Raw genomic sequence first — 21,256 nt, 5'->3', positions numbered from 1 at the left:
TAAGCATGTAAACAGAATTTACACCAAACATTTCCAGCACATTACAAGTACTGCACTATTTGCACTGACACAGGATTGTACACAATGGATTCATCACTACAATAAAATGATGATCCCAGCAATAACAGTGTTAAAAAGTTTCATATTACTACTGACAAACAAATAAATTTGGAAATATTTGAGATGCCTGCTCAAGAAAAATATCTCATTAAAAGATACACTTCAATCTTTTTCCAACTTTGATAAATATTCATATAAACTGCATCTAGCATTAAAAAAAACAACTGAAACAGTGTAGCATATTCATAGAATATTAGTATTTCATCATTTGTATTTGGTTTTTAATCAAAATTTCAAATTTTATGAAAAATACAAAAATATCTACAATTGTTGACATTACTGTAAATAAAAAGAATTCCACATTTCCTCATATGTACTCTTTCATGTTACAAAGTAGACATATATTTATAAGACAATTTTCTTCATGGGCAAGACTTTCATTGCATCATAAATACAAAAATGGAAAAATACAAATAAAAAGACAAAAATAAGTATTATATTTGTGGTTGAAAACTGCACTGACAAGATGCTTCATAAAGGTTCTGTACAAAAAGTGACTTATCTCTTCTGACAGAATATCCTTGTATCATTGTAAGTGTGTGTGTGTGTGTGTGTGTGTGTGTGTGTGTGTGTGTGTGTGTGTGTGTGAGAGAGAGAGAGAGAGAGAGAGAGAGAGAGAGAGAGAGAGAGAGAGAGAACTTAAGATAACATTAAACACACAGTTCAATGAGTAAACGTCGTGCTCTGTCAAGTACAATGTAATATTATTAAGACACATTTATAGTTTTTCACTCAGTACCTTGTTAAAATGGTAGTTCTTTACTCTATTACTGGTTTTCATTGAGAATTTAGATGTGCCCATCAATGTAATATTTGCTGAGCTGATACATCAACCATCAATTTGAATGCTGGTTTTAAAAGAACACTTAGATGTAGTGTTTAGCTGACTTAATCAGACTATGAAACCTATTACCAGAGCTGACCACAGGGACCTTGCACATCAACATTGGTCTCATAACATACTGAAACTTGGCCTTTCTAGCATTTACATTCAGCAGTGGAAGACTATCACAATAAAAAAAATTATAATGAATATAAATATTTGCCATCACTTCTTTGCCTTTCGGAATGTATAAAATAGTACCACTGTCAGGAAGGAAAACCAAATTTGAAAATTTAAATTTATAAAGTGAAATAACTGCAATGAACAAAACTCCAAAATGTTACCAATAAATTAACAGAATTCAACAGGCTATTAAGCAAACTTATAAACTGTAAATGAATTATGATGTGCAGACAGGATGACTGCCTTGATGATGTAAGCGGAGTCCGCTGTAATGTTAGATTTTGCATCACATTAACTGCATGTGGGCTGGCTGACTCAGGAAACTTATGTAGCAAAAGAACATTACCACAGGATACGGTACATGGATTTTAACAATACTGGCTATGGCGGATGAATTTGCAACTGCAGGATACCATTGAGGGAGGTGGCACTCTACACTTACGATCAGAAAAAGAGGTGATGACTTCTAGTTTAAATTCTGGTAGTATTTGCTTTTCAAATTAAGTTTTATTTTCAAGTTAAATTATGGTCTCTGATAAGGATGATAGATATATATTTATCAATTAATACACATTCTAGATTTTTTTAATGAATATAATGAAATTTTGCACAAAAATAAAAAAAGAATTTTCCTTCTTTTTTATTTTTGTTCAAAAGGCAAGTTGAGAGAGGAAGGAAACTGCATGGTACTTTCAATTTATGACTTACAATGTCAAACATTTCTTAAATGTGAGCCAGTTATGATAAACAATGCAGTTGCAAACGTACTATTCATCAAAACAATAAGAGAAAGACATCAGGATCACAAAGTATACCACACTAATATATAAATTACCAATATTGGCAAGCATTATGCTATTCGCTGTGTCTAACTTACAGCAAGAAACTGCAAAATCCAGAAACTATATAAGAAATCAATACATTATGTAGACACAAACCTTGACTGAAGTAAAGGAGAACAATTTGAAGACAATCGGAGCAAATTAATGAAATTAAACATGAAAATTTCTTCAAACGTCACCAGCTTCTTGCAAATCACAAGTGAAGAACAAAACGATACCTCTCTGGTAGACATTTTCCAGTAAGATTTTCAGTACAACAGAGATGTGGTGCTGATTCACAATCATAACAGTCAGATAAAGAAGAAGAAAAAATGAAGCACAGAAAGAGGCACTATTTCTCACAAAGAGAATACATACAATAACCAAATTCAGTTAATTAATAGTGAGCTTTTGGACAACTGAAGTACATACCAACTAGTTAGTACAAATTATAGTTAATATGCCAAAACTAATTATGTACTTTGCTACTTTAAAGATGACAGTCCAGTGTCCAGTATACAGATACATTTTGTAGACAAAAAAATTTGAGATGGGTAATTTGGACTAAGATCAAAACTGTGCCATGAACCCTGGAACTTACAAAGTCATAGTCATTTCCTTCCTTCATGTTTCATTGACATAAAAACAGCAAAATTTAGTTAACCACAGACAAAGTATAAACAGCAATATTTTGCACCAGTAATGAGGGCAGAAATAAAGTGTGACTGACATACAAAATTGTCATAATTTGTGAATTACTTAAACAGTTGTAGTCCTTGAGAAACTACCCTTATATATGAAAGAATATCCAGCACTGACGTAATAATATGGGACAAATAGTTATGATGTAGAAAGCAAGCTTGTGGTGTAGGAATTATGGTTTACTAGATAAAACTAATTGTGTACTTTGGGCAAATATATTCTCCTCACATTCTTTAACGTCAGCATTTCGCCATTGGCTAAGTGTTTGTTGCTGACATATAATCAATTCTCTCTCTCTCTCTCTCTCTCTCTCTCTCTCTCTCTCTCTCTCTCTCTCTCTGACAATGTACAATAAATTTCAAGTTCTCAAATTACATTGACAACACAGCAGTCTTAGAAAATAAGCCACATAACATTGTTATTGCATTCATTAGTGAATTAATAATACTTCAACTACAAGTAGTGAAAAATGATCAGATATAAAGCTTAGTCTTCAGCTGAAAGACCAGCAGATTATGTTTTGGCCATTCTTCTTAACTACTGAAAGCCTGTCATACAAATCAAAGTTAAAAACAAAACATAATCACAATCTATTCTCATAATAAATTTCTTGCAAAATATTTACCATCATTTAAAAAAATAAAACTATAATATGATAACTATTTGAGGAATTAATTACACTTATAATTGCATTCAAAATGTCACTTTTGTGTTTCATGACTATGACACAGCCTTTAAATCAAAATCAGTGTTGAAAAAAAAGTCTAATACGACTTTGCAAATGATACATCTACACAATTTATAAGTCATTACTTGGGCTCCAGAAAAAAATTGATTAATTACAGTACAGAAAAGTAACATTTACAGACCTCCACAATGCAGTGCTCACCTCTGTAACGCTTAATCTCAGTAGAAAACAGAGACCTATACTTAACATAATTGACATGCCATGTAATATGAAATGGCAGTATTAAATTTTGAGCCTACATGCTGAACAAACACAGAATATATTTACAAATCTTGACAATCAAAACACTATGAAGTTCTTGCTTCTCTGGAAACATAAGAAAAAAAAAAATCACAAAATTGAAATTGACTGTATTCATACTACCACCATCTATTATTATTTGTAGAAACTGTAAAACTGCAACAGAATTAGCAGTAATCTGAAAATTGTTTTACCACCTTGTGGGAGTTTGTTGGAAGTTAAAGAACAAAGATGAAGAAAGTACGCACAGATAATATTGTAGAGTCCAGGACAAATACGAGATATGATTCATGGTAGTAACAAATTAAATTTTCCAAAATTTCCTATGACCTGTTTTATTTATTGGTCCCGTCAGCTCATTACACTTCTGATAAATGCGGGATTTTTTCCTTGAAAACAGTTTGTAGCCTGTAATGTCAATTTTTGTGAACAGAGGTTATGAAACACCAACTTTCTAAAGCTGACTGTATGAGGGGGGGTTAAGAGAAGAACAAAACTGGAAACCAAAATATGTTGAAATAAACTCCAAATTAAACGTATTACAATTCACAAAATGTTTTCCACATATTATATGGATGTCTTTGAGACTGTTTTGATGCTATTTTCAAATGAAGTATTCCTATAACCGCAGAAAGGTACTATTTTGTAACTGACAACTTGATGAACATAGGTTATTAGCTGCCAACATGTTTCGATTATTTTACTAAACACATGAAAATGAAATTTAGAACATCTCCAACAAAGTTAAGGTATGCAGTCATATTAATAGTGTCCAAATACCAGAATGGTAAATAAATCAATAAATGATATTTTTCAGGTCTGCATTTAAATTTGAGGGAATACGCATTTTAGCTGAGAAAGTGACACACCCATTTTCAAAGCTGAAGGACTCTGAACATCTAAAATTATTGCAAATTTTACCAACACAATTTAAAAATTGATTACTACGTTTTCAAATATATAGGAGCCCAAAAGTATAGACTTAATATGGCTACCAGGTTTTTAATGAACATTCAGATCTCATTCAACATAATCTTTCACATCATATTGTTAAACTCATGGAACAAAATAGCCAAAGCATGGCTTCTCAACAGTCTTTATCATTAATGATAATGACAGAAATCAATAGTCACATTAAGAAAATCTATCAGAAACTCTTTATCAAGCTTAAAATAAACAATCATTGCAATTAAACACTTATAGAGTTTGTAAGCTACATGGTTTTTAGTCCAAAGCACACCTCAGATACAAATTGCCCAGGACATAATAGACAAAAACAGGCATGTAGCCCACTGTTTGGTGTCAGAAAATAGTGTATAACTAATGGACTTCTCACTGCTAGCCTCTACATTTCAGTACGAACAGCAGAGAAATTGTAATCAACAAAATATTCTCCATTACTATGTAGTAACTTCTAAACTGAATATGCATTTTCATATAATATAAATGTAAAACAAGAATAAGAAAATCATTTCTTCTATATTGCAGTTATGAGCACCCTATTATTAAAACTTTCCACTGTTTATCTTCCTACCTCTCTGAAAAATAAAAAGTAATTTCTTTTGTGTTCCAGTTAGAGAGACAAGAAACCAAAAGGGTGATTGTAATGTGCTTCTCTTAGTAACAAAGATAGATGCTTTCTGGACTAAGGACACAAAACTATTACACACATACTCAATACACGAACTTATTAATCTATCAAATAAATGAACAGAAACAGCTAATTTTACAGTGTGTCACTCTACACACTATAGTATCATCAGACTTATCACGTATAGAATTGGCAGGTACACTAGTCACACATACTTCTTATCCACATGTCATTTCATCACTTCTTACAGATACAAATCCTACAACCCATTCTTACTATGTAAGAATGAGGTAATCAATGTTACTAGTTTACAGATATATATAGCTGCCAGAATAATTTTCTCTGAGACTTACTCATATATCACATGTCTCATTTCAAAACATTACATATTAACTTTACAGCTTCAAAAGTAGGAATACACAAACTAATGTGCAACAACCACAAATGGGCAAGAGACTTCTCAGTGGTTAACAGCTTCGGATAATTAAGTATGTGCACACAAACAGCAGACATGCAGTAGAATTAATGAAATTCCAGGACACAAGTACACCTCTGTCATTTTCTTAGCGAGATACGGAAGAATCCCGAGGGCCAAATGCTCGAGTCAGCCATTCGCAACCACTACATGGAGGGCAGTGACGCTTCAGGTTTGATGCAGCAAGGGTTCCATCCAGTGGCTGCAGCATGTCAGGTAGAGGTGTTGATGGGAGGCCAGCAGCTGCTGCTCCCAGTCTTTGAACAAAAACTGCCCACTCCTCCAATTGCACAGATTCAGCTGCTGACGAAAGTTGTTCAGCTCGTTCCAAAAGGGCGCCGTACACAGAAAGTGCAAACTGAAAAACAGAAACCACATCCAATGATGAGAAAAAAACAGTTAATTCATATCAGCATTTCACTGATTATATGTCACATACACAGAACCCACATCTGAAGTTAGTATTGTATTTCTTGCTCTGAACCAGAAATATCACTGCGTAATCTGATTGTGTCTCTCTGCCGTAGCAGAAACAAAATTACACAGTAACTCATGAACTATTCAGCACCAGCAGCAAAGAGATTATGTTGAATTTTGGGATCACATTACGTAAGGTGAAAGGTGTTCACAACATCCAGTGTACTATTTTCACATTCACAAGTTAAAGAGGTACTTGAGACACATGAAAAAATGTTTCACCAAGATGAAACTGTGGCATCTCCTTTGCTGCTTTATCAGTTGACATTTCCCTAACTGTCCACATGGCTGTGCACCCAGAAATTTTTCACTGCCTCTTCCTTTTGCTATAAAAAGTCCTGAACAAACTGTTCTTTGTTTGCTATGTTCCAGTGCTGAATGAACTGAGGGATTCCAGGTAGATTAATTGAAAGGGTTGGTGGAAGAAAGTGCTAACCCTCAATTTTGTGAAAATTAGTCTGTACATGCCATATGTTGTGGTTTCAACTGCACTACATTCTGATAACATATAGTTTAATTTCTACTGCTAGAAGGGGCTGATAACCATATGCATTGATTTGTCTTACAGCATTTTTAATCTTATCTTTGGATGAAAACAGTGCCGTCCTATGGAGTAAACATGGCAGTTACCGTATTTACTCGAATCTAAGCCGCACTCGAATCTAAGCCGCACCTGAAAAATGAGACTCGAAATAAAGGAAAAAAAAATTTCCCGAATCTAAGCCGCACCTGAAATTTGAGACTCGAAATTCAAGGGAAGAGAAAAGTTGTAGGCCGCACCTCCAAATCGAAACAAAGTTGGTCCATTGTAATATGAGACACAATTTAGGTCGAATGAATGACGATACAGCTACAGTAGTTTGGTTCGAGTCGTAAACTTAGCAGTTAAGCTTTACCACGTAGCTATTGCAATGCGTCAGCCGCTCCGTCCGTATTTATACGGGTGCCCTTCCTTTTTCACGTGCTTCGTCTGGTTTGAATCGATTGCTTATTTTGCTTTGATCTGATAAGTGCCGTTTTCTTTGTTATAGGTGTTTGCGTCAATCTTAAGCTGAAAATGCATTACTGCACTGTGTCATGCATTGTTTGTCGCATTCTGATAGTGCGTGTTTACGGCCTGTCGTGGCTCGCGGCATGGTTTGCTTTTGTGCGCGCTACCGCCGCGTACAATTAAAAAAAAAAAAAAGAGAGAGGAATCGCCTCATTAGCGAAACAATGGCAAGAGACTGCTATTTTGTGTTACTTACACTGCTGCTTTCTTTGATAATGATCAACAAGAATCAAATAATAGGTTGCGTATGACAGAACATGTTCTGAACGAGAGTTGGGCGAAAATTTTTCTCCGTTTGAAAAGCTTTGCGGCCGCTTCTTTATTACATCAAATTCTGCACAGAAATTAGAGTCATCTTAGATTTAAAAATCTAGTCACTTGCCGTGCTTCATTTCTGACTGTATCACTATTAGGCATAAGAATAATATGAATATAAACATGACATGATACGTACATTCTTCCGCGTTTCCTGTTGTCTCACTCTAGTTTCGTAGTTTATTTGGCAGACAGGATTCAAACGAGATAGCAGCAAACATGAAAGAATACATGGCAAAATGTTTATATTCGTATTATTCTTATGGTGAAGAGAATACTGTATGTGATTCAAATTTCATCAGGTTCCTATTAGCAACCATCTCTTCTCACAGATAGGAAAAAATTCAGAACGTAGAGTTGGCCATATTGACAAAAATCCCAAACAGTCTTGCCAGTCAGATTTTCGTAGTACACTGAAATTGTGCTACATTCGAAGATGAACAATACGGAATTTGTATTTACTTCGTTGGATAATGTATGAAAATGCAGTGGTCGAAACTCGCAGCGGAGAAAAAAAGCTCGTCTTCAACTTTTTTTAATTTATTTACTGACGCAGAGGTTTTGGTGCCAGTATTTATCTTTGTGCCTACAAAGCATGCCTGCGTTGTGCTACATATATTCGAAGGCAGAAGTTAGTTGTGGCGGCATGTACCAACATTTTTCATAACTTCCGCTTGCTTTGCACTCGATTCTAAGCCGCAGGCGGTTTTTTGGATTACGAAAACTGGAAAAAAAGTGCGGCTTAGATTCGAGTAAATACGGTATGTTGTAATGTTGAATTCAAATAAAAAGATAAGTGTTTGGTGAGGATGGTTGTGATCCATTTACTGATGACAGTGATGCAAATCCCAATTATAAGCATGGGAATACATCAATAGTATAAAATACCTGAAGTGCGGCTTAACATTATATTTCCACCAGTCTAACCTCAAATGGTTTAGGCTTACTAAAATTTTGGGGAAATTGTTAACATTATGAGACCATAAATGTGATGTGAAATATAACAATAAATTCTAATAAAGTTGTTACTTTTTCATTTCACTTTCCAATAACATAAAAACATAACATGCCGGTGTCTGAGGGTTAGCATTGTTCTGGTCCTGACATTAAATGCTGTTAGTTAACATCATTTTTATCCTGTTTTAGTTCTCTCCAAACATTTGTGTGTTTTTATTTCTGGAAAGAATCACAGTCCACATCCACTGATGGAGAAAAAAGAAGCAGCAGGTCACCACATCCTACACCAAATAGACTACAACACACCAGAAAAGAAGTACTGCTGAGAAGGCAAGAAACAAGCGAAAAAGAAATGAAGCCAGACCTAACTATAAATGGGAATTAGTTCCTGGGCACCCTGTTGGGCAACTGTGTAATTGTCTTCAGAAGTGTAAAGAAAAACTGACTTCGGAGGGGGGAGGGGGAAGGAACACATTTGTTTGGTCTTACAAAATCATATCCTGCGAAAACATTCTTCTCACAAGTAAAATTTCTATCATTTTAACATCAATATACATCGACGACTGCAGAGTGTGCACAGTGTCTTTTCTGGTAGTCCATATTAAAACAAGTTGGGAAGTACACTCAAAAAGATCAATGGGCAAAACACGAAAATCATCCAAATTCTGTTCCTGAAGATGGAATTCAGGCTTTCCACAATGATATCACAAGTGTGTCTCCAAAACAGACATATTACAGCCAAATGCAAAACCTGAATAAAGTGTATTTTGACAGTGATTTTAATATCACAGGATTATCTTGTGATTAGCTTGTAAAGTACAGTGAAGAAAGAAGGATTCAATCCGTCTGTGAAAACAATAGAGATGGGTACTCTGTCAGCTGAATAACATCAGATTCAACTACCAAAGTCAGGTACTTGCACAATTTGTGATAAACTGCACATTATACTCAAAAATGTGTGTTGCATGTGGATGAGAAAGTGGATATAGTGCAGCTCGGAAGTCAGAGTATGTGTGATTTGGAAGGAGGCAGACAAAACATAGCAGAGCAGACAAAGAAAAGTATGGACATTGAGTAAAGTAATGCATTAGAGAATAGTAATAAAGGAAAACACCACTATGTTGCAAGAAGGAAGGAAGAAAAGGCACTGGGCAAAAATCAAACAATGGAAAATGCAGCATGGAATAATGATGACATTGTGAAAAGAACTGACTGCTATTCAACATATAGACCTTTTGGCCAAAAGGCCCTACTAAAATATGAGGACAGACTGTGTACAGCAACTGCATCTGATGAGAGAAGTAGTCTTTGTTGTTGTTGTTGTTGTTGGTGGTGGTGGTGGTGATGGTGGTGGTGGCATTGATGGTTATAGTGGTGAGGAGGAGATTGGTGCAGGGAGGGAGAGCAATAGCAGGGTAGGCATGGTGGTGTGCAAGGACATGGTGGGGTCAGGGAGAAGAGCAGAAAAGGAGAGAAGTGGAAAAAGACTTGTGGGTGTGTTGGTGGAATAGAAGACTACTTAGTGCTGGAATGGAAACAGGGAAGGACAGGGACTAGCGAAGGTTGAGGCCAGGAGGGTTACAGGAATGTACGATATACTGCAGTGAGAGTTCCCACATGAGCAATTCAAAAAAGTTTGTGCTGATAGGACCAATCCAAATGATGCAAATGAGTGGTCCATCTCTCTCTTGGCCCCAGTCAGTCAGTGAACATTCATGCAGAGAGAGGGAGAGGGAGAGAGAGAGAGAGAGAGAGAGAGAGAGAGAGAGATTGTTGATTGTCATGCCAGCCGTCTACTGAACCTATGCAATATCCTTGTCAATCCCTTCTCCACCCATGCTCCAAAACATTTGGCACATGGCAATAGACTTAGGGGCAAGACCTGTCCCATACATTCTTCCAACACCACCTACTCCAGTACAGTCATAGGTATCTCCTGTCTCATCAAAGCAAACCTATCTTTGAAAGCAGTCATGGGCCCCAACCATGTCTGTGGATGCTACCACAAGCAGCTTTACAGCTTCCCCAGCCCCTACCCTCTCCACATGTAGACACAAGACACGGTAGGCAGTGTGTGTGTGTGTGTGTGTGTGTGTGTATGCCAGATACATTCAGATAAATCACAATGACACTCCATGCTCCACCAAGGAAATTGCAAATGTAATTAACTCCTAAACCACAAATCTATGCCAGCCGGAGTGGCCGAGCGGTTCTAGGCGCTACAGTCTGGAACCGCGACCGACGCGGTCACAGGTTCGATTCCTGCCTCGGGCATGGATGTATGCGATGTCCTTAGGTTATTAAGGTTTAAGTAGTTCTAAGTTCTTGGGGACTGATGACCTCAGCAGTTAAGTCCCATAGTGCTCAAAGCCATTTGAACCACAAAAACTATCACGCAGTTGATTATATTTCTAGAATAGTACTAAAATTCTGTTCTTCACTTATATACAGTGTATTCAGTCACACATGCAACATATCAAAATGGAGATATTTCTAGACAGAAAAAATATGCTACCGTCAGGTGCCTCTACCAGAAAGTAAGGAATTAAGAAATTAACAATTACTGATAAGTCTCACTACTTACATCCTTCTCACTGATACTCTCAAATAAGATTCTTAGTCAATTACCCACTCTCAGAGTATGCTACTTCTCAACTCATGAATCAGGTTATACCAAATTTAAATGACAAAATATTACCCACTGGTATTTTTTGTGACTTGTTGAAACAATTTGATAGTGCAGTTGACAGCGTCATCCTAGAGAAACTCTGATATTATGGTATCAGATATCTTGTGGATATCTGGTTTCCACTATAGCAAACTAAAATGGATGAAGATTGTCACACTAAGGAACACACAGACTGCTAAAATATAATTTTCAGAATGGGTAATAATCACTATAGTTCACAACAAGATCAATATTGGATCTCATTAGTAGTTGTTAATATATATCAGGGGTGGCCACAACACAGTGTGTGAGCCGCATGCAGCTCCTGCCTCAGTCTAATGTGACTCTTGTCACTTGACAATGTGTACACACACAATCTTCTTGTCATCCTGATAATACTATACACAGCAGTTAACCAGTTACTCCTGTCAACAGTAATGTTTTTGTTGTTCCCCATACAGTAACACTGCTAAAGTAAAATTGTGATTTTTTGCTGATGTCCTTACAGTTACTACCTTGTCTATGAAGTGAAAATAAAATAAAGTGCTTAATAAAGGTTGGGAAGAGGAATTGATTTTTGTAGAGATAAATAGTAAATCAATGTCTGTATCATATCAAATGACACTGACACTGTTCAAGGCCAGTAACCTAAATCATCATAATGAGACTAACCACAATGGTTTCAGTAAAGATTTTCCTCTTTGTTCTCATTTACGGAAAACTAAACTGACCTAACTTTTTTCATTGACCAATGATGCTGGTTTTAAAAGCAAAGCAAATTTTCTTCATTAATGATCTAAAAAGGGTTCTTCATTAATGACAAACATTAGCTTCCTAACAATATAGCTCACTATGAATCAGTTCTGTAGGTACATGAAATTCAGTACTGCACAAGTACATCAATAATGAAACTGAATATTCTAAATTCTTTGGTATTTTTGTTGTTAAGAACCTAAACAGGAAGTTACATGTTGAAAAATAACCTTAAAAATGTAAGTTCTATAATATTTGTGTTATGAATATCAGAATTTGGAGAAGAAGATGTCGAGAAATTTAGTTACTTTTCATATTTTCATTCACTAATGCCTTAAAGCACCAAATTCTGGCATAACTTGTATTGGAAATACAGTGTTTGTTGAACAGAAGTTCGTAAAAAGGATGATATGTGGTGTCCACTCTTAAAGACAGCTCTTTGAAACAGTGGGGCACACTGGCAACAGCCTAACAGAGAGGAACATTAATAGTAAGACTTTATGCTACGAATTACTGTATACCAACAAAACAAAACAAAACAAAACAAAACAAAACAAAACACACACACACACACACACACACACACACACACACACACACACATCTTAAGTTATTCATGGAAATAATCAGCATGTCACCATGTTATCATAGCTTTCACCAAGAAGATGTAGTAGCAATTAAATTGACTCATTCCATATCATTGCCAGAGGTCACAATTATGACCTGAGAAACACACAATTAATTAACTAACTAAAAAACTGTCACATTCTACAGGTTGTATGAAGAAATTTAAAATTTATTATGGATTTTCTTTTCATAAGTTGCATCTTGTGCCAACACAGAAGGAAAAACTCAGTATCTTTTAGGTTGCTCTCTACTACAGGCCGTTTCACCCAGAAGCCTAATGACTATGTGGCACAGTGGTTTAGGAATAGTCACTCACTGGAGTGTGAGCAATGATTATGAATGCTGGAGAAACTTTGACAAATTTGGCTGACTGTCTTTTCTTTAAAGGCATATGGCATTATTAGGAGCTGCCGTTGAGTAGTAAATACTGGTTCACTAGCTTCAGTACAGAGATTTAGAATAGGCTTTTTCTGTGAGTTCTTGTTTCAGGGTGATACCTGCATGATGTAATGTGTCCAAAATATAAGACAAAAGTTTTGGCTGAACCATAAATGGTACACCTATAATCTTGATGGAACCAAATGTATGTTTATTAAACTGTTGTGGACAGGACCTATCTGCACCCCAGACCTTCTCACTTAGACACTTTACAATGTCTCAAGATTTAAGTACTCTTACTAAAGTTCCACAGGTTTGATGCCATGGGAGCCTTTGAACCTGAGAGACTAAAATGGAGAATGGTGCAATCAAAATGCAATTCTACTTTATTACAGCTATGACAGGCATGATTAAAATGAACACACACTATTATTTATCATTTGAAAACTTGAAACCTGATTGTCATCAGCCAGCCTCTGGAGTGTCAACTGAAATGACAAGTTATCGATGCTAGATGGGAGGAGGAGCAGTAAATTCTACCATTCTCAGCGACCTTACTGTTTAGAACAATGGTAGAGAAAGTACAATTAAAAATGTTCCCTTAAGGAACAACATTCTTTTTTATAAAATCTTGAAAGCAAGTATCCCACTTGGTAAGGAGTACTTGTCCTGCAAGGACAACTATTACATAGTGGTAACTGGTCATGGAAGCGGTAATTATGAAGTTGGTTGAGTCTGTTGCACCGTGTAGTAGAGTAAATTGCTTTAAAAAAAAAATCTTTATATGGTGCTGTCGACATGGGAAAGCTTCCTGTACAGCCACCTCCTGTAACGTCAGGTTATCTAGGATAGGACAAAAATTTCTGCATCCATACTGGGAGCAGTTAATATGTTTGTTTACAACACCCACAAAAGACAGCATCAAGGGTCTTTCTTAACCATCTCATGAGAGTCACTAAGGTAATTGCTTGTGGAGTTACAATCCTTCCCTAGATTTTATGAGGGGTATGTTAAAGATTCCCCTTCAAGAATTTGGGTATAGTTCTGTGAGCACATGCAGTAAAAGGGACCAAGAAATATTTACTTTGATTCTTAACGTAACTGATATAGCACGCTACACACAGCATAAGGTCCTGGTGTTATATCTGTAGCAGCATCTTATTGCATTTTCAATTCCCACAGAGGAAAGCGGCAGTTTACATGCTGCTTAGTTGTCACAATGTAAGTCAAACTGCAGTCTCTCAGTAGCTTCTTTCAGATGTAAGAACTGTGGGATCTTTGTTGCCGCCAGACGTTATACAACAAAAACAACTAGCCATTCCTTGAGCAGTGTCAGATGGAGAAGTTAAAACAATTCCGTTATTCATTCTTATGGCACATGTAATACAATTAAGGGAATTCAGAAAATCTTGACCCATTCTTATCTGTCCTCCAAGTGTTCACCGTGCTTCTGCCCTCGTGACCTAAAAGGCTGCTAGGGTCTTTGGCCTGGACATGAGCCTTCAACATGTTGTCCCTCTCTCCCTGTCTTTATGTTACAAACTACATAATGAGCTAGGGTCTAGTTCACTCTGCTGTGCAGACCTTTGTGTGGAAAATGGACTGAGATATGAAAGAGGGCGCCTAATTATAGAACAGTGTCCACTTCATACTCTGCAATGTTTCTGAGAGTCAATGGATAAGAATGGCCCCTGTAGCTGTGCTAAAATATATTATTTGGCATTTGTTTACAAGACAGATGTCTTCCAGAACAATGAGACACTCGAAACCTCGACCACCTGGGTCAGGTATTGTGCGAACCTCAAATTTGACGGTGTGCATTAAAGTCTCTTGCACTGACGAATGACTTGGGGATGGAGGATGCTTAATTAGGTCTACAAGAGCCTCAGATTTGCTTAATTAGGTCTGCAAGAGCCTCTTTAACAAGTGATTCATGAAGTGGGACTATGCAGTGCATATGGTGTTTTAGCGAAACATGAGTGACAATGGCTATTGCCAGGGAGTTAGTGGAGAGGGGGATAGCTGAAGTGCAGCATGTGCTAGTAATAAATAACATCAATCCACTATTAGCAATGTCCCCATCTCCGAGGAGAGATCTAGTTCAGGGAACATGGCATGAGAAACTTCACACTGTGTCCCCTATTGACACAGGCATAGTGGATTACTCTGTGTGTGTAGGCTTCTCTTCTGAATATGTTCACATTATAATGAATTATGGGAGCTACCAATCTGTGAGGGTTTTCTTTTCCATTTTCTTTCTGTTGCAGTGATGTGCAGGTGATAGGCTATTCAGTTTCATGAAGACATCTATGTCCACAACATTTTTTTTCAAATCAAAAAGTGACTGTTTAGTAATTCTAGGTTTTTATGGCAATTTACTTTGGCTTTGGTCAGTTTTTTGGTTGAACCTATCACTTTACTTGAAAGTGGTGGTGTTTGTATGGGCGAAGATGCTAGCTCATTAGTTTCCCCGACATTGAAAATTTTTATTTGGACGGCCCTTTCACTGGCTTTGGAGCACTTGAGAATTCAGAGGGAATTTTCACTTCGCAGATGCAACTGCAAATACTTATATTTATGCTTGACTCTAATGTTTGAATTTAAGTTGATATGTTGCTCTTGGTGACAAGTTCGTCAGAGCTGTTGCAAAGGATGAGGTGAAAATTTGAGGCTGTATTGCCTTTAAGACTTTCTGAGTTGGAATCTCCTCATCAGCTTCAATCTCTGAAATTTCTTCCTTCAATACACACACACACACACACACACACACACACACACACACACACACACACACACAGTAGAAAAAGGAAGAGAAGGAAAAATGGTATAGGAATCTGGACTAGGGGAAAGGAATGAAAGAGGAAGCCACATGGTAGAATTTTAAACAGTGAATAAGTTAATCATCGATATCATTCAGTTGAAGAATTGTGAAAGAAGGTTGTATATGTGGAAGAGACAGAGGAGGAGGAGGAGGAGGAGGAGGAGGAGGAGGATTAACGTTTAACATCATTAGAGATGGAGCGTAAGCTCAGATTAGGAAAGGATTCATGACTGAGAATCTTCAATCTCTGAAATTTCTTCCTTCAATACACACACACACACACACACACACACACACACACACACACACACACACACACACAGTAGAAAAAGGAAGAGAAGGAAAAATGGTATAGGAATCTGGACTAGGGGAAAGGAAGGATAGTAACTCCACAAGTAATTACCTTGCCCTTTGAAAGGAACCATTCTGGCTTTTGTATGAAGCAATTTAGCGAAATCATGGAAAACTTAAATCAGGGCGGCTGGACACGGGTTTGAACCATCATCATCTTGAATACGAGTCCTGTGTGCTAACTAGTTTGCCACCTCGCTTGGTGGAGGAGATTGAGGGACACAAAGATTTCATGTTAATTACATATTGGTAAGATGGAGATTTTGAAATCAGTTTTTAAACTGTAGGGCTTTTGCAGGGTCAGATACAAATTCTGACCACAGTTTGTTATGAAATGCAGACAAAACTGAAAAAAAAAAAATTGCAAAAAGGCAGGAATTTAAAAAAGTGGAACCTGGATAAGTTGAAGGAACCAGAGCATGTTGAGTTTCAGCGAGAACATTACGCAACATTTGACTGGAATGGGGGAAAAGAGCATAACAGAGGATGAACGGGTAGCTCTGAGAGATGAAATAGGGAAGTCAGCAGCTTTTGGCAATTGTGACTGAGCTCTGTTCTTTGCAATTTTGAAATCAGTAACAGAAAAATATAAGGAGAAAAAGGTTATTCACACAGACACAAATATCAGATGGCACTTGGGCACCTGAAGAGTCAAGGGATGTGAAAGGGAAGAAGTATTTGAGTAGGGAGTGAGACAGGCTTGTAACTTATCTCCCATGATATTCAGCCTGAGCATTCAGTAAGAATTGAGAGAGAGAGAGAGAGAGAGAGAGAGAGCCAGCCCTTTGAGGTTCATTAATGACATTTTAATTCTTTCCGACATGGCAACAGACTTTAAACAAAATGGTTGTGTCTGGGAAACAGATTAAGATTAACATTAACAAAAGAAAAACAAGGGTAATGGGTTGTGGTTGCATCAAATCAGGTGATTATGAGGAAATCAGATTATGAAATGAAATACTAAAAGCAACAGGTGAGGTTTGCTGTTTTGGCAGAAAAATCCCTGATGGGAAGAGCAGAGAGGTGAAAACACAGACTGGCAACAGTAAGAAAAGCATTTCTGAGAAACAATAACATCTAATACCAATTTGAGCATTTGGAAGAATTTTCTGGAGGTATTTGTCTGGAGTGTAGCCTTGTACAGAAGTGAGATGTGGACGATACACAATTCAGACAAGAAGATTAGATTGGTAGGTCGAATAACAAATGAGGAGGTGTTTAATCGAATTGTGGAAAATAGAAATTTTTGGTACAACTCGATTAAATGAAGGATTCTGTTGATAGGACACAGCATGAGGCATGATGACATTATCAATTTCGTATTGGAAGGAATTGTTGCGTTGATTTTTTTTTTTTTTTTTTTTTTGGGGGGGGGGGGGGGGGGGCAGAGGGAGTGACTGTAAATGGAGATGAAGTCTTGAATACAGCAAGAAGGTCCAAATGGATGTCATCTGCAGTAGTTCTGTAAAGATGAAGAGACTTGCTAGACTAGCATGAAGAGCTACATCCAACCAATCTTCAGAGAAGATGACGATGACAGCAACACCAGCACACAGCAATCATTGCATCACACAGGATGAACATCTGGACAATTTAAACTCTTGAGTAGAGATGTACACAATTCATTTGCTTCATGTGGCTTTGTACTGGGTTTTGTATATAGGGTCTAATTTTGAGACAGATAAAAACAGCCATGATATGCTCTGGTAGTATGGAAGTGTTAAATATTAAAATTAATGTCTTTTTTTTAGTGACCCACTTACTTTCTTCATAACCTTTTCACTTCTGTGATGTTCACATTGACTATTATTCTTCTATTTCCATTATATCAAGGCTGGTGACTATCCCCTTCCTGAAATCAAGGGTGTTACGCATTTCAATTATTTTAAGGTAGTTACCTATTTTTTGCTCTTCAGCAGCTTAGACACTTTGACATTGCTATTTCAACCAGTAAAAAAAGTCATTTGACTTCTTTCAAAGAACCAGCAATTGCTTTACGGCTTTGGGAATATGTAAAACGGAGATCATTTCAAAGGATCCCTCCTCTCTTGTAACTACTATAAATGAATTTTGACAAAGTTTGTTCCCCATTACCCTCTTTACCATAATTCTTTTATTTTGTTCTCTCAGGAGAACTGTCCACCACTTGAGCTTTTTTTGTTGGTTGTGCTGTACTTCCTCAAAGTTCACCTGTCAAATGTTTGAGCAGAAAAATCAATTCTGTTTCTAGGAGGCACTAGGGGAATAAATGTTCAGCCAGACAGAGCTTTGCTTGTTTAGTTAAGTCTCACTGATTTGGGGTGTGCCAGGTGCCCCTGTACCACCCTAGTGAGCTGGGCAGTTAAGCCAAAAGGCCTGCTCTCCACTGTCATGTCCCCACGACTGTTGCTGAAGCATGCCCAGAGTGTATGGTAATAAGAGGACTCGTGGCACTGACCGGCAGAATACGGCAGAGGTTAGAGCTGCTAGAATGAAAGGGAAGTAATATTCCAAGGGCTTGCGGCCATATGTTCACCCATGGGGTGAGTGTGACCAACTGATGATCTACTTATTTTATTTCTTTGGTTTAACTGTGTCACAAGCATACGGGAACACTAAAATAATGTAATGCGTACATTTCTGGGCACTGTGCCACTGTTCAATTACAGCTTTACTTAAACCATGCTAAAGAATCTAGTGATTTATTGATAATGCTATATCCAAATAATACTGGGGATTTCTGCTTATTTGTATACAGGATCCTTCAGGAGGAATGGTAAATATTTTAGGAAGTGTTAGTCTAGACTAATTCAAATAAAGCAATGTATATAATGTGTCCAATTTGTATTGGTTTCAGAGACACAGTTTTTAGAATGTAACCTGACTAAACACTCACAGAAAGTGGTAAGCAAATGCACATGCGAAGTTCAAAGTTGATTTTTATAAATTCCACCTCTGATTTTAATGCACCTTTCAATTATCTTAATACCACTATGTGTAGCTCTTCTAGTGTTGTCTTGGCTTTCTTTTATGGGCACCGTACTATACACAGTCTGAATGGTCAATCTTTCTCTTATGCTTCCTACTTCTTTGTAGAATTCACATTTCAACCATCCCACAGCCAAAAATCTATAGGAGTACAACCTGGGGACAGTGCTGGCCAGGAAACATGACCATTTCTGCTGATCTAACTTCCAGGAAATGTTATGCTTAGATGATGTGTCTCCTGATGACTTAGAATGTTCAGGGGAAAGGGTGGCCACCATGCTGGAAGAACATAACCATCCTTGTAGCCAAAGATATTTCTTCCAATAACACTAGAAGCTGGTTTGAAGAAAGTCCAGATAATGGGGCACTATAAGATAATGCAGTAACACAATCAAGTGACTATCACATCACACATTTACAGAGAAGTGTTTTTGAAAATGTGGCTCCACAAAGGACTGTGTATTTTTGTTGGACCACCAGTGAGAGCTACAAGCCTTACTGATACTAATAAAAATGAAAGTGGCTTCATTAGTGAACAGCATTAGTGGGATTATTTGGTGATTTGCAATTAGCCAACTATAAAATTCCAATCATCAATCTTCATCTCCTCCTCAAATCCACTGTAAATGGCAAGCAACGAAGCCTTGTATACATCATGTCTGCCATATTCTTATATGTGGACTGATTTGTGTAAAAATTCTACATGCAGGTGATGAACAACTACATTCTACCAACTGACTGATGTATTCTACTACATCCACATTTTGTTCATTTGCACATTCCGATGAACTATGACTGATGGGCACTGCACCAGTCCCCTGCTGTTTAGTGAAAACACGAGTAAAAACTTTTGGCTCTGTTACTACACAGTTGCGAAATCATCTACCATATTCTCTACAAGCAGCAGCAGCAGCAGTGTTTCCATTACAAAACCCGTAAACAAATACCACATTGGCATACTCAGCATTCGTAAACTCAAAACGCATTGCCACCTCATAATTCACTATTCATCCTGAAACAGTCTTATAAATTGATCAAAAATGTTTGCACCACCTACATATTTGCAACTGTCTGAAGGCACAGATTACGGGAGACTCAATAAACCTTATAGAACTAGAAACAAACTTTGCTATGAGATACAGACAAAGCCATAGCCAAAATAAGGCAGTCTGAAAGTGCACATCTGACAAATCAAAACCTGCTTTGGGTAACAAGGAATATTGTGATGGTCCATTCCATACAATGTAAAATGGATCATCCCTGGTATTTACTCGATTTGATTTACATAGTAGACAAAACAACAGGTCTTATTCTACTGTTGGCCACACTGGAACCGAGCATACTGTGTGATTTTTCTCCTTGTCATTCTAGTAATATCAGCCTGTACCCTTAAAGTGGTGTAGGAGATGCTTTGCTAGTTCTTCGTTAGTTACAATTTCTTCAAGAATTAAAGGCTCAAATATTCTGTGTCTTCACACTACAAATGAAATGTGACACAGTTTCTTCTCCTTCAAAATATAGCCTACACTTAGTTGCTTCTTTCTCTACGCCCATTGTGTGCAAGTGTTTCTTGAAGGTCCCATGACCAGTCATTAATCTTACCACGGGCAATCTGTCTCATTTGCAAGCCCACGACTGTAATACTTCTCTTAAAAGATGGCTCTGGCATTAATAGTTTGCTATGTTCTTGTTTTCTGGATCTTAGTCCAATATTCTAGGTGATGCTCATGATCTAGCTATGTAGTTTTGATTTTACTATTACCTTAATGGTGCTTAAGACAGGTTGCATTCCCATAAATGGAGTTGTCGCACCTGTCCTGTCTAGCCTATCAGCTTATTCACTGCTACTAATTCCTGAGAGAATGATCTTTGACCCCACTACATGGGCTGATACAGATTTCAGAGCTGCTTGACTGTCTGAATGAATATAGAAGTAATGATTCTTGTAGCATCTACATAGAATCTCCTCTGCACATGCTGTGAAAGCAAATATTTCCACCTGAACTATCATGGCCAGCTCCCATTGAGAAATTGCCCCCTAGTGTAGGCTGCACTTTGTATGCACCAGCCCCAGCACCTTCAGTTGTTTCAAGCCCTCAGTAAATCAGACCAGGTGTCCTGACAAGTATCTTGCCTCATTCTTCCACTGCTCCCTACTTCCAATTGTTACTCTGAAAGGTTTACTGAA

At 37.3% G+C, this 21,256-nt stretch overlaps 1 protein-coding gene across 1 annotated transcript in view; it reads right to left on the bottom strand.

The window, feature by feature from the left end:
• Positions 1–279: 279 nt before the first annotated feature.
• The window catches only part of LOC126100482 (protein PAT1 homolog 1), a 110,632-nt gene continuing 89,655 nt past the window's right edge, over positions 280–21,256 (bottom strand). The window contains exon 13 of the mRNA XM_049911087.1: positions 280–6,061. Coding sequence (XP_049767044.1) covers positions 5,792–6,061 — 270 coding nt within the window. The 3' untranslated portion in view covers positions 280–5,791. The remainder of the gene's footprint in view (positions 6,062–21,256) is intronic.

The sequence above is a fragment of the Schistocerca cancellata genome, chromosome 9 (genome assembly GCF_023864275.1).
Source record: "Schistocerca cancellata isolate TAMUIC-IGC-003103 chromosome 9, iqSchCanc2.1, whole genome shotgun sequence".
In the NCBI taxonomy this organism is placed as follows: Eukaryota; Metazoa; Arthropoda; class Insecta; order Orthoptera; family Acrididae; genus Schistocerca; species Schistocerca cancellata.
The sequence above is the reverse complement of the archived record's forward strand: the minus strand, read 5'-3'. Positions and strand labels throughout refer to the sequence as shown.